Source organism: Molothrus aeneus, chromosome 3 (assembly GCF_037042795.1).
Source record: "Molothrus aeneus isolate 106 chromosome 3, BPBGC_Maene_1.0, whole genome shotgun sequence".
Taxonomy (NCBI): Eukaryota; Metazoa; Chordata; class Aves; order Passeriformes; family Icteridae; genus Molothrus; species Molothrus aeneus.
Window position 1 is genome coordinate 34,768,636 of NC_089648.1, and position 14,582 is coordinate 34,783,217.

Consider the following 14,582-nt stretch of genomic DNA (forward strand, 5'->3'; position numbering starts at 1 on the left):
TATCAACATATTTTCTGTAGGTGCTTTGGGGAAGAGAACACGATTTCAGGAAAAATATGTTGCACAGCTTATTTTGGATGTCCAAAGAACAGATGGATTCTTCCTTCCTCACAGTGAACTAAGTCCAGCTGCAACACCTCTAGAAAGCTTGACAATAGTATGTATCTGAGAAGAATTGTTTTAATTTCTTAAAATGAAAACGTTCTGAGGCTTTTGTTGGGTGTCTACTAGGGAAAAGTGTGTTGTGCCTAGAGAAACTTAGCTGGGGTTTTTGAAAGTTCATGAAAGAACTGTGGCTCAGTAGTTTGCGTAGTATTAAAGGACATGGGGTAAAGCAACATATGCATGTCTGCAAGACAGATGTGGCTACTCAACTCAGAGCATGTTTGCAAATATGATCTTCTACAGTTCATGCATTAATTTTTAGTGACTAAGAATGATGGAGCTAGGAAAACAGGTGAGAGGCAGATTTTCCATGTAGTCTGCAGGACATCACAGGATTTCAGAGATTCCTGTGGACTGACAGACGTATTCAGTTACAGTGCAAAGATAGGAAATTGCTCTATTTATTCCTGTGGCATGAATTATGTGAGTTGGTCCTACTGATGTTAAGGGTGTGCATGATGACTTCAATTATGAATTGCTTGAGAACCACAGTATTGATTTAGGATGACATTTTTCCCCATAAGGAGATTTAAATTTATTTGAACTTCTTAAAGAAGCCAGAGATGAATTGAGTCATTATGGTCCCAAGATTATACTTCAAGTAGGAAAGCCTTTATTAAAAAATACTGTGCCTTGGTAGACTTCCAGGTCAAGCAGGGATCTTAAGCAAAAAAAATTGTCAATATTTCTCTATTTCAAAATTGAATGCATTAATATCTTAGGAGACTAATCTAGATTTTTCTTGTTTGCCCATTACCACATCCTTGGTGTTGCATTTGATTTGATGAAACAAGGTTGACTACACATGTGACAACTTAGGCTTATGGTAGAGCTGCATATGGCAACCCCTTATAGGATAGTGAGAGCTCAGGGGAGGCTGCCTGGTGAATGTCACACTTAGTTATAGACTTCAATTACAACTTACCTAGAACTAAATGATGGGATGCATTGTTCTCAGAGTTCCTAATTGGGATATTGTTTGAGTGTTTTTTCCCAGTTACTCACAAATTTCTGAAGTATTTGCTCCCAGGTCAGTTGCTGTGAAAGGAAAACCTCAGGCTTGAGGTGATGAATAAGGACTCTTGATATGAAGTGGTATGTTAAAATAGTTTGATCAGTTTTAAACAATTCAGAGCTGTTTTTATGTTTTAAGGAAGTTCTTTTTATATCTAGGAATGGAAATCATGATTTAAAGCTCTGGCATACAGTTAGAGTTGAGTTCAGTTGATCAATATTTGTAGTGAAACTAAAGTAATTACTACCATTTATATAAGATAGATTTTTAAAATTTTTTAGGCCTGAAGGAGGAAATTGTAATTTATGTTACACCTGATGAAGTATCATTATACTAGTTCAAAAATAATTTTCCACTGGAAGTGGTAGATAATCCTTCTATAGTTTAATACAGTAAGAGAAGAAAATGATGGTAATAAATTTGACTTTAAAACTATGAATATCTTACTTATCCTCTTAAAATGAAAACTTATTTTCTTCACATTCTCTGTAAAATCACAATTTCCTTCATTTATGTAGTGATAAAATACTGTTGATGAATGCATATAACTCACTTCAAAGCATTCCTGTTTGCTCTTTGTTCTCCTGTGGACCTTCATTTTGATCTTGCCAACAGAAGATATGAATGAGAAACAGCTTCTACTGGGACACTGAGGGGAAATTAATAGGAAATTTGAAAAACTGTTAATATAAATCCATTATCTGTTTTTAGTAGTTTGTAAAAACTACTACTGGTAACTAAAAACCAGTAGTGTGATAATTGGTTTCAGGACCAGTTTTGGTTTGGGTTTGTTTTTCAAGGGGAGAAGGAAGAAGTAGTATTACAGCTACTTCCTCTTTGCTTGCAGCCAAGGAAATCTTTCATTGTTTTCAAAAAACACAGATTCTATGAACATGTTAATTTGCACTTTTCAGACATAGATTATATTATTTTCTTCTTCAAGTTAAATAAATGATAGACAGTGAACTACAGGTAGCATTTTTTATTTTTGTAAAACTAAAGACTCTTTAAATAGAAAGTGTGTTCCAGAGGAAATTTTATGGAAAATCACAGGTAGTTGTCCAGAAGTAAAGGTTTTCAGAATGTGCTGGCTCAGTGAGGTCTTTTCAGTCTCTCCGTTTTGTTTTTTTTTGGTTTTTTTTTGGTTTTTTTTTGTTTGTTTTTGTTTGTTTTTTTATTTTTTTTGGTTTTTTTTATATTTACCTTTATTGCCAGAAGTCATGGCTTATGTAGTTGGCTTTTACTGATACTTAAACAGAAATCTTTAAATTCCCAGATGTCCAAGGTGGCTAGCCTGAAAACCCACATTAATGACCATAACATCAATCTGTTTCAGTTGTCTGTAAATATATAATAGAGGATGAAATTGTTGATAATTCTATGAGCAACAGCTTGAAAAGAGAAGCTGCCTTCAGGCTTATTTAAATAGAAAATTGATATTAGCTAACCTTAGAGTTGTTCTGAATACTGTTCCTTGTGCATGAGAAACAGTATATTTGTAGGAGAAATGTTTTGGGTGATAATTCCTTGTACTGTATTCATTACTTAGTTATTCTATCATAATGGTAAATTACTTTCCATTGTGTCATTCTTTAATGGTAGTATTATCCTTTTTCAAACAAGTCTATATTTTTTCATATTTTGAAGGCATAATTCTGTGTATTTTAAAATATTCTTTTTTCTTCTGGCAGAATTATGATTTAAATGATGACACGGTGCTTAATGAGATCAAATTAGCAGACGCTGATCAGTACCAGGTACCTGATTTGTGTGCAGAAGAGCTTGCTGTAATCCTTGGAATATGGTAAGCTGGTTTATGGTTACTTTAAAAAAAACCCAAAGAAACAACTGCATGAATCATTATTACAATGAAATAATGAAATGGTGAGTTGAGGGGACATTTTTTCCTTATTGTATAGTCTGGCTAAAAGGCTCAAGATTTGCATTTTAGATGGATAACATTTTCAGTTCTCTCACAGTGAGCTGTAGTGTTCAGTTGAGAATTTTAGCAATATTTCATTAATAACTATATTGTTGTTTTAGCTTTAAAAAACTTTATATTCTTTGTGCTTCAGGTTAGTTGCATTTCAGATTTCAGCTGGCATTAGTTACCATACAGCAATAGCACTTCAGTGAATTTTGAAAAAATATTTCAGATTCTGCAGTTGGCACCTTCCTGTGAGGATCAACCATCAAGCAAATGCCCTACTACTCACTGAAATGGGAAAACTTGTATAAATTCAGTGTCTTTTACTAGTTAAAAACTGTAGTATGAAGTCCTTGTGATTCTGCGCCTTGGTTTTTTTCACCTTTTAGAAATTATATGCTACATGGGTTTTGTAAATAGCGTAGGAGAGCAAAAGGCAGGCTTGAGGTCTGAGGATCAGAAGTTAGGGCATGTAGAAGTATAATATAGTCAGTCAGTGACTTTGGTGCAGTGTTCACCATCACTGACTCTCAAAGTGCTTTTCTGATCTATGAGTTGCAAAATGACGGAATCTGTTAGATCTGGTTTGAGGACCATGTAGTGAACAGTGGGTTGATGTAAATTCTTAGCCCTCTCGCTTTTAGTCTTCCACACTCTGACTCTAGCCAAGGCAAAGCTTTTCCCTTGCTGAGGACCATGTTAACGAGCACTGTATTTTTTAACACAGGATTGTTTTATGTTCAGGTTATATAACCCTTCCTGTTCCCTCCCTTCTGAAGGAAATTTTAATTTTCCTACTGCTCTTTTTTGTTTTATTTTCTTTTTTTTAGGGGTACAATTTGAGTTTTACGTTGTCTGGCTGCACAGTAGGTTTCTTGATCACAGTGTTTGAGTTTGAAACCATCACTGTCATGTTCTGAGCAGTGGCTAGGAACCATATTGCCTGCCAGTTGTGTTTGGCAAGACAAAACTAAAGACAACCACCCAAACCAGATTCAGTTTTGCTTCCCTGAAGGATTGGTAAATGCCATTTAGTGGGTGGGGTGACGTTAAATGACTGAAGCTGTCTCAGTCAGAGATGGAGACAAGATTTGAGATCCAGCCATGTTGCAGAAAGGGTGTTGTAATAGGATGCCAGCTTTGAGAATTCTTCTTGTAACAGAGTAGAGTTTAGGCTTGGATTGCTGGCTGTACCCTTGGTGTCCATACCAGCTATTGTATGTCAGTTTTGAGGAAGCATAGACATGTTAAAGCATTTAACAGCATTGGCTTTTAAGCAAAACATTCTTCTCAAGCCTTCTTCTATAGCATGTTCTGTGCTTTAATGCATGAGGACTGCAATTCTGGAGGGTAAATGCTTCATTTAATAATTAATAAGTTAGCTTTAGAATTCCTGTAAGCTATTTCATTTTTAATAGCTTTAGCAATGTCCCTTAATGTTTTTCATCTTTCAAAATCAGTTTTTGAAACATGTAGTCATAATCCAGAAAGTGATGCTTTGATGACTATTAATTCCACTGTTTCAAGTATGGGTCATTAAGTCCCAAAGTTTGTAACTCATTAGTTAAGCTGGATACTTTATCCATTAGGCTGTCAAGGTAGACCTGATTAATCAGATTTAAGAATTGGTTGTAAGCTGCTGACAATTAACTTTTGCTGTTTTACTAGAAAATACCTTTTTCTGCTGCACAGTACATCTTACTCCAAGGTTCTGTTTAATCTGTCTAAAGAATGTCTGTTTCTCATTGTTTTCTTTCTCTCTTTTATTTCAATAAACTCCTTAAGACAGGACTCAAGAGCGGTGAGAAAACAGCTTACAAAACTGAGTGATGTGATGATTAGTGACTTCTCTTCATATTGTTATGAAAAGATCCCTCATCTTACATATAACATAGTAGATCCTAAGTTCCACTAAGATTTCAACTCCTGAAATTCTCTGGGATGAACTGGTTTATCTGTCCTTGAAACCAGAACAAATACAGGTCATAGAAATTAAATTTTTATAAAGCAGTCTGACAAGAACTAACAGAGTCATTAGAAATGCTTAAAAGGTACAATTCTACTCTAGATTCAGATTCAAATTATAGCTTTAAATTTGATTTGACTCAGTACAGAAAAATAATTAAAACAATTTAGTTGTTCTTCTATCTTTGAAGACTTACATTTTTGCACTTACTTGTCTTCAGGCTTTGTAAATGGATGTGGCAGAAATGGAAATCAGAGATCTATTTAAGCACTTTTTATGTGGAAGAGCTGCATCTATAATCTTCAAAAAGCAATGACAAAAATTGATCTAGAATAAGAAGAGGATTAATCCTTCCTGCTTGAAACAATTTATTTTTAGGATGATGAAAAATAAGTTCTACTTTTGTCGCAATTTAACTGTCCCTTGGTTTCCTGTGCTTTTCAAAGGCTATGGTCATGTCATTTAACATTCTGGTTGCCTAACTGCTGTTGAGTTGCTATAATCCTTGAACTTTTCTTGCTGCCTTTTTTTCCTCTTTTTTTGGTTGTCTCCCTCCCCCCATGCATAGAGAAACTTGCTGTTGTTTACCTGAAGTCAGTTGACTTGAGTTGACTACGTCCAGCCAACTAGAAGTCTTGTCTGCTAGCACCTGACATTAGATATGATAAAAAGGTTTAACTGAAGCAGTGAAATTCTTTATGACTTTCCTGTTTGCATGAAATTTTGCACAAGGTGGGGAAAAACCAGTGAGATAGATATCTATATATAGTTATAGGTATTTATCAAAATTTCTTTCCTAGATGTTACCTAAAAATTTCAAAACAGTGCACCAACAGCATGTGCTTCTTTTTTTAATGTGGGGAGATGAGGGAAAATATACTGAAGCAATAGTTAATAAACTTTCCTTTATGTCCTTGTGGCCACAGTCAAATAGCTTGCTGAAGCTGATGGTATTGTGAAACATCAGCATAAATGGTATTAAGTGTGTGTGGAACCTCCATCATGGGAAGTCAGGGGAATAGACTAGGTAACAATATGTCTGGAGAGGTTGCAGGAAGAAGAGCTGGAAGAGCTCTCAAGCTCTTGTAGAAATTGTTCTAAGTAGTCTGTGTGCATTTAAGCAGAAGAAATCATGCCTGAATAACCAGGCAAAGTAATCTCCAAAGTAAGTTAAGTAATGTAGAGGACGTAATTTCAGTCTGTAACCTATTATCACAATAAGTATCTTCACAATTTTAGCCTAGAATGTGATGCCTGCTGCAGAATTTAATGTGATAAATTTGGGCTTATGTTTATAGCCATTATATGGGTTTGGTGATGATCCATCCATCATCTGTGGTACAGCTTGGGATATATTTTCACTTGGTATCTTTGGTTTTAACAGGGATCTTGAATTATAGCTTTTGTTGGTTTTTGTGCAATTTGGTAATATCTCTTGTAGTATGTTTGTAAATGTTGGGGAGCTGTTGTATAAGGAAAACATTCACCCACAGAGAGTTGTAAGCCAGATTTCTTTATCATCTCTGTAAGAGAGATTTATTCAACTCTGAATAAAATAATTTTAATTCTCACCTCTGTGTTTTCTTCTGATTTCCCCACTCTGAATAGTTCAAGGTAATGGTAATGCTGGTTAATGAGAGATGGACTCCTGTGGTCGTGTATTTTGAGTGACTAGGAGGGTGTTTGTCTGAGATAACCCTTCAGCACTACTTTAGCTTCAGTACTTTCTTGATTTGTAGAATCTGCATTCAGTTAGTTATAAGATTTTTAACTCAAAACAGATCTCTGTAAAAGCAAACCATAGATTTTAAACTTTTTTTTAGGATTAGTGAAATTGTTATTCCCATAAGCTTAAACCAAGGAAGACATTTCACTTGACGATGGTGTTGGGAAGGTACTTATAAAGTATCTTTAGTCCCCTAAATGGTTCTTTATTTCTGTGTTCTAGGTCTAGGTCATTTTCTGCAGGTACCATATTCCCATTTTTCATTTCCAGAACGTCCTTCAGATTTCTGCAAGTTTGAAAAATGTGTTCTGAATAATGTTATTCTAAAGATGAAATCAGCATTGTTTGATTTTTTCTTTTCTCTTTACAGTATAGACTTCCAAAAGAACAATCCAATACACAAATTGACTGAAGAGGAACTTCTGGCTTTTACTTCAGTAAGTACCTTACCTGGTACTTAATAAACATTTTTTTACTTAATATTTAAGTACCGAGCAATAATCTGTCAGTCACCCTAATCAGGAAACTGTTTGGAAACCAAATTTGTGTTAGTAGTCAGATGTTTCATTAATTTTTTCTTATTTCAAGAAATTAAACTATGCTGATTTTTAACATCATTCCAGCCATCATCATGCTGGAAAAACTTGACATCTAAAAATTTAATTTCACCTCAAAACACATACAAAACATTTTCATGTGTTTAAGTTTTATTCACTATATGAATTATAGCATAATATGTGACTAGATAATTTTACAACAAACTCTTCTTGTAACATTAGTGTTAAAGGTGCTTTTCTTTAAACACTGTTCAAGAAAAGTCCTAAAGCAATTTTGGCTTTATTCTGTCAGATTTATTCAGTCTGTATCCGATGTTCTGCTTAGACATGTTTCTTCCCAATTCAGTGGCTGATTTGCTGCGGAACAAATCTGTAACTTCCAGTGAAGCTTTGAAAATTCTCAGTATTTTTTATATCATCCTTTTTTATTATTTTTTTACTTAAGGCACAATTTTGCTTCTGCCTTGATCTTTTCTGCTTTTGTGAGGTTTTCAACATTAGTTTAGATGGCAGACGTAGAGGGAAAAACTTGTCATTATGTTGTCTTTTTTGCCTACTTTCCATAATGTTAGACTTAAGTTAGGAGAGCAAGTCCTCTTTCCTGCATCCAACCTAAGCCTTGTAGTAAGAGACTGTATTGCTGTAGTAGTGTCATCTGAAAAAGTAAATTATGGGATCTCAGCAAAAACCCCTTGGATTTCATTTGAGCTAGAATCTTACAACTGACAGTTGTACTTATGTGAAAAGATCAAAAAAGACAGTAATCTAAGGTTAACTACGGTAATGTTTGGCTGAAGGTTTTTGTAAAAGGAGGTTGTGTCTATGAGAAAAGATAATCCTAATCTTACTAGATACATGTAAAATAGGTTGGTTTAGAAGTACTGTTTGTTTAGGTCCCTCTGGTAGTGCAGTATGTGTAAGAGGGGATGCATGAGGGAATTCAGTGAATTGCTGTAAAACAGTTTGGGTTTTGTAGGTTTTCTCTTTGTTGGTACAATGATTGTAGTGCTATAATTCCTCATTATATAATTTCTGAAGTATTTTGTTTTCAACTACAGTTTTGTTCTGGGTTTAGTGTGCTTTGTTTTGGTGATTTTTTTTGTTAGTTTTTTTTTTTTTTTTGCCCAAAAGGTAGGAACAGAGAGCAGGAAAAAGTTGAAATGTAGAAAAAATGAGACTGTCTGCTCTCCTCTTGTAGTAATTGAAGTATCCAATAAGAATATTCAAGAATGATGGCCATTAAAGGGGAACAAAAGATTACAGAAATAACAAACACATATAAAGTAAGGAAATGTACACACAAAAGAAGCCTGTAGGAGTGACACCAAACTGGTGGACTGAGTACTGTGAGCTTTTTTCAAAAATGGTGAAACTATTACAATACAGCTTTCCCCCCAAAAGTAATGTTAATACAAATGTATGAAGTTTTAAGACATGCATGTAATTTCATTAAGACAAACCCTGCCATTCTTGTTGTTAAAATAATGTAAAAACAGTATATAAAACTATAGAAGTAGGGTTTTCTGTGAAAACTCAGGACCTTGCTTCTCATATTTTATTTCCTAACTCTGTGCACTATTTTTTGTATACCCTTTGCTTCAGTCTCCTCACTACCATTATTGTTCACATCATTATTGCATGGAAAACCAGCCATTATATACCTGAATCTTGAAATAACTTCTCCATTTATTCTATCATTTTTATATTAAATGGAGTGATATTGTGATAATAGAATATCTTTAACTAAATTGACCCTACTCCTGTAGTGGTCTACTTCCAGAATACAGCAAGTATATACTTTAAATATTTTTAAGGTTCTACAGCAGAGTAGAAAGAGTCAAGGTAGGCTTTGCACTAGGGAAGAGATAATCAGCCTTCCTGTCATCCTTTATCTGACATTGCTTGACAAATAGCCTGTTAGAGCAGATGTAAGAAATCTGTTGGGTGAATTCTTCATCATGATGGGAAAATCAAACTGCATTTTTCTGCCATCTAGTGGCTGATGCCTCAAAAATCACAGGACAGCTGATTAAGTTACTCTTTAATTATTTTATTGCAATGATTATAGGGAGCTTATGTTTTCATTTATTTACTTATATTTTTTATAGAGCTGCTAAGTCAGCTATGGCTTGCTTCACACTTGTAAGATCAGCAGCCACTATCATGTTAGGTCTCCAGAGAAACAGCTGAGAGATCTGTGTAGGCTTCCCTATAACTTTGTACTCAGAGTAGCAAAAAAGAAGGATCTATGGCAGTAGATGAATAGGAATGTAGATCATACCAGTAATGCAAAATTCAGTCAACAGCAGTGACATAAAGAAGTAGCTGGTAGTCTAAATATTAGAGTAAATAGTGATTTACTGAGGAGTAATAATTCTTGGTATCAGAATAGTGTTCTTTTAAACTCTTACTACAATCTATTAATTGGATGTAGGGACACAACTGAATCTTAGAATTATTTTCTCTTTTCATCTTGACCTATGGTCTCAAGACACAAAAAGAACAAGTGTGAATTGTAGTAACCATCCCGGATCCTTCCTGGAAGCCAAAAGCAGGAATCAGATACTAGCCTATAATGGTTCTTTTCAGTAAATGTACCTTTTGTAGCTCTTGCATCTGAGCCTGTAATTGTGAATAGTCACTGCAGAATTTTGTGATGAAATCTCTGAGCTCTTCTGTGTCTCAGATCTGTCATTGAGGCAAATCCATCCCTGTGTTCCCTGGCAGTAGGGATGTTCTGTGTCCATGTTAACACAGCCTTGGTTCCTACAGTGTCTGCAAGCTGAGTAAATTAAATGGCACCGTAGCTCTTAGCACTTGTATTTAAGGTATTTCCAAGCTTTGGTACTGCCAAAACAGGCAAATGAGCACTGTATCAATGCTGCTCTAGTAATTTCTTTAGCATCAAACTGCTGTGTGTGTGTGTGAGCAGGCATCTTCTCAGCCTACATGTGGATTCCTAAATCTGCAGGCTGGTTAGATGGTTGTCATGCATTCATCTGATATCTACTGAAATTCATGTTTCCTCAGAAAAGCAAGGCATTTCAAGTTATCTTAGGAAACTTGAAAAATTACAAGGCATTTAAAATTGATCAGTATATCATCAAAAGATCCTCTTGCTTTGGGCACTGAAAAACAAGTGCGTGTGACATGAAATTTCTCTCAAGCAGAGAGAATTAAGATCGAGGTAGTACAAGAGGGAAAGAATGATCAAATGGATCTCAAGTAGATGATATTATCCTGCCTTGTACTAGGTGCAGTTTGGAAAATTGTCATTCTAGACTCCCTTTTATATGTGTAAAAGTTGAAAATTACTGGATCTGGAAGAGATATCTATATCTGTATCTATTAAACAACATAACTTGTAATGCTAAAAATATCACTTTTAATTCACTGCTTGGCAACTGCAGTCAACTACAAAAGGATTGCTGCATTTAATTTACTGGAGTCACTTGGAAATAGTTGCTATTGTCCTAAAAGCACTGTCTTTTTTACAAAAGAATTGCTTTCAGTGTTGCTCATTTTTGAAGCAACTTGTGAGGGTGTATGTAGTCTCATTGACTGGGTTAGCAACTCTCAGGACAAGAATTTGGACTTGAATTTTGAGATGTTCTAGTAAAATCTCAACCCATCAGTATAATACTTCAACTTTCAAGATGTTAATCCAGAAGTGAAATTAGATGCACTAGATTTTTTTTTAACTTATAGTTGAATTGTTGATACAGTATCTTTACATAAGAAGTAATGAAGCTTGCATTCTACATTTTAGCACAAGACTAAATACAAAATTAAGCATTGATTTTTGAGGGGGATTGAATATTATTCTTTTCACACTTCGGGTAACAACTATAAATTTTTTTAATTAAGTCTATTATGTTAAGCACTTGGCCTTCTAAGAAAGCGAAGATATATTTTAGCAATCAAACATCACACAAGCCACTTCAGAGACAGTTATGTAGCTGGTGAACTTTCTGATTACCTAACTGAATATTGCATTCAAAAGCCATTTTAAGAGAGGGATGGTGGGACAGTAAAGCAGTAGTGACACTCAGTGCTTCTTGGTTCCTACAGTGTCTGCTAGCTGACACTGTAAATTAAATTACATGTAAGTAAAGTAAATTAAATGGCACCATAGCTGTTATCATTTGTATTTAAGTTATTTACCCAGCTATTTACCATTTTAAGAGGGGGATAGTGGGACAGTCAAGCAGTAGTGACACTCAATGCTTCTCTGGTAGAATTACTGGTTTCTTCCTTTTAATAAAATTTTTGCTGGAGCTTTCAGTGTAGGATGTAGGAAGTAGACTATGCAAGAAACCAAAGAACTAAATCAGTGCTGCTTACATGCTTTTACATTGAGATTTTGTAGATTAGTTTACTCCCAGGTCCCCAAAACAGTTTTCCAATGCTTAAATGTGCTTAATTACCTTCTTTAATTTTAGTGGATTATTTTTAATGGGAAAATGCAATAGTGAAGTTCTGCTGCATTTTATATTGGTCAGCAGTTTTTCCCTAGAATTACACAAGTACATCCCTGAGCTGTAAATCAGTGACCAAAATACTTTTTTAGGGAAAAAAATCCTTTTAGGAAATGAGCAAAAGTAAGCCTTAAAATATTTCTTGTTTGCATTATTTCAAATAGGTAATGCAGGTCAGACAGTATACCAAAGAGGAGATGAAATGAACAACAGTGCTATGTAAGTGTGCATGATATTAAAAAAAAAAAAAAAATCAAGATTATATTTAAGGCTTTATAGAAATCTTTTTGATGTGAACATAAGTTTTACAACCAGGGACTGCAAACTACTTCTGAAATGTAAAAAATTTCCAGGAACATATGAAAAATATATTTAAGAACTGATAAATATTCCTTTGTTATAATTTTAGTATTATGCAATTCTTGCAGAGAAATGGAGAAAATATTAAGTACTGGATGGTGTTGCATTTTTCTTCTACAAAAGAGAAAAATGTTTTCTTTAAAAAAAAAGGCTAATAAGATTGTACTCAACAATACAAGTTCTTGGAGCTTTATAGAAAGCTTCCACTATAGCTTATAGTTTACATATCAGGAGAACAATGTTTTGTAGTCCAATATGACAGTCCAACAAATATCCAAGATTAAAGAGCTGCAGCTGGTCCTTAAAATTACCCATTCCATCTGTTGAAGCCCTTGAACAGTCCAGGAGAAATGGTTTTTGTGGTAAATGTGATGAGCACTTAGCCCAGTGTGGGAGAATATTACTTTTTTCCCTTATTAGTGTATTATGATCAGGGGACATTGAGTGGCAGCAGTAGTATTAACCTGTAGGGGACTGAGAAGAGAAAGTAACCAGCAACTGTGAAGGAGAAGTCTTGCTTTGTGCATCCCATGTCTTAGACTTGTGTTTGTATCCTTTGGAACCCGTGAAAGATGAGAAGGAAGAGAAATGGAACCACAAAAATTTAGTTGCTTTGGTTTCTTAAAATTCTGAACTTTCTCAGGATTTATGGAGAGCTGAACAGTCTTTTTTTAATCAAGTGGTGAAAGAGGGAAAAGGAAGCTCTGGCAATTCTTCTCTCTGTGGACATTTTGAACAGGTGAGGATAACTTTCTAAAGAGGGAAAAAAACCAGGGTAATAACTTGTATCTTGCTTGGACTACAGAATTGAAGTTGTTTACCACCTTCTAACAAAAACAATGTATCATGCTGAAATTGTTCCTGTAGTGCTGAGAGGGATACCAAGGTCCGATGGAGGATTTGGAGAATGTTACGAGTCTGTCTGAATGTTACGAATGGAACGAGTCTGCAAAATCTAAGGAATACTATGTATTCCAAAGATAGACCGGATGGGAATGTTTTTCCTCAGTGTTGAGCTACTGATTCCATAAGAGACTGTTTTTACTAAGGAATTTTAGAATGGTTGGATATTTTTTTTTCCAGAGGTGGGCATTTATTGAGTGTAATAGAAGCTCATGTTGTATGGTACCTTTGAAAAGCACAGTGAAGGATTACAGTGCACATTTTATTGAGTGTGTGTGTATGAATATGCATATATGAATACTTCTTCGGCATTTCACTGTAGAAGGGGGCATTGGGAGGAGGGAGTGGAAGGTGGAAATGGAAATGCTTTGTTTTTCTCATCTTTTTTATGGCATTTGCGATATTAATGTGGAACTAGGGAGCAATCAAGTCACAGCATACGATACTTTTAATGTTAAGCCTTCCTATCAAAACTCTTTAAAACTAACATGCCAATTTGGTTTCTAAAGAGAAGTTGTTTATATAGCTTAAATAAAAGCAGTGCATTTTTCTCTGCTGAGAAAATGGCTGCAGTTTTTTTATGTTTTATACGCAGCAAGAGTATTGAAAAGCTCATTAAGAGTGCCATGTGTCTCTACTGCTGTAACTTTTGTGGCTTTATAAAAAGTTTCTTTCACTTCTTTTCTAAGCTGTGTTGCCCATTTTGAATAGCCTCTGTTGGTTACAAGATTATAACACTGCAAAGGCTTTCTCTCAACAAAGCCCTGCTAGTTAGCTAGTGACTCTTTAAGTAAATGAATTCAAAGCTAGTCCATTCTTTTTTTTTTTCTTTCTTTTTTTTTTTCTTCAAAAGGCTTTATTCAAAAGTCTGAATCATTTTACAGGAATGTCAGGATCTAAACACTTGCTAGTTTAGTGCATGTATGCCTTCTGGCCCATCACACAGTACTGGGAAATCAGATTGAGTGTAGCAAAAGAGAAGCTGCCTCTTTCTGCTGCATGTGCAAAGACTCTACTGGATCTCTTGGAAGCTTGTTCACAAAGCATCTGGTACTTGTGTGTGCAGTGTTTTGTGGGTAGGAGACTGGCCTGCTATTGTCAGTTATGTCTACTGCATTTAGATGTTTCAGGGTAAAGTAACTGGGTGCTCTAGTACATGTGTTGCAGGGCAGGGGTGAAGCTTGCATTCCATTCCAAAACTGGGATTAAGTAACAGTCTGTCTGAAGTTGGTTTATTTTACAAAGTATCAGATTTCAGCATAATTGACACTTTTATCCCTTTCAACTTTGTTCTCCTCTGTGGTCTGCATTCTTCCCTCAGTCCATGGGATCCACAGCTCTGCTTGAATTATATCTTGCAAGAGATGATTCCTGATTTATTGTGTGCCTTTCTGAGCAAGAAATTTGGGATAGCCTTTCCTTTCTAGCATGATGTGCTCTTTTGTATAACCCGTACAGAATTACTCAAGCAATAGATTTTAGTGG

The 14,582-nt window shown here is 35.1% G+C and overlaps 1 protein-coding gene across 1 annotated transcript in view; it reads left to right on the forward strand.

The window, feature by feature from the left end:
• Positions 1-14,582, forward strand: part of TTC27 (tetratricopeptide repeat domain 27) — a 111,545-nt gene that overhangs the window by 24,222 nt on the left and 72,741 nt on the right. The window contains exons 7-9 of the mRNA XM_066547899.1: positions 21-157; positions 2,872-2,984; positions 7,170-7,236. Coding sequence (XP_066403996.1) covers positions 21-157; positions 2,872-2,984; positions 7,170-7,236 — 317 coding nt within the window. The remainder of the gene's footprint in view (positions 1-20; positions 158-2,871; positions 2,985-7,169; positions 7,237-14,582) is intronic.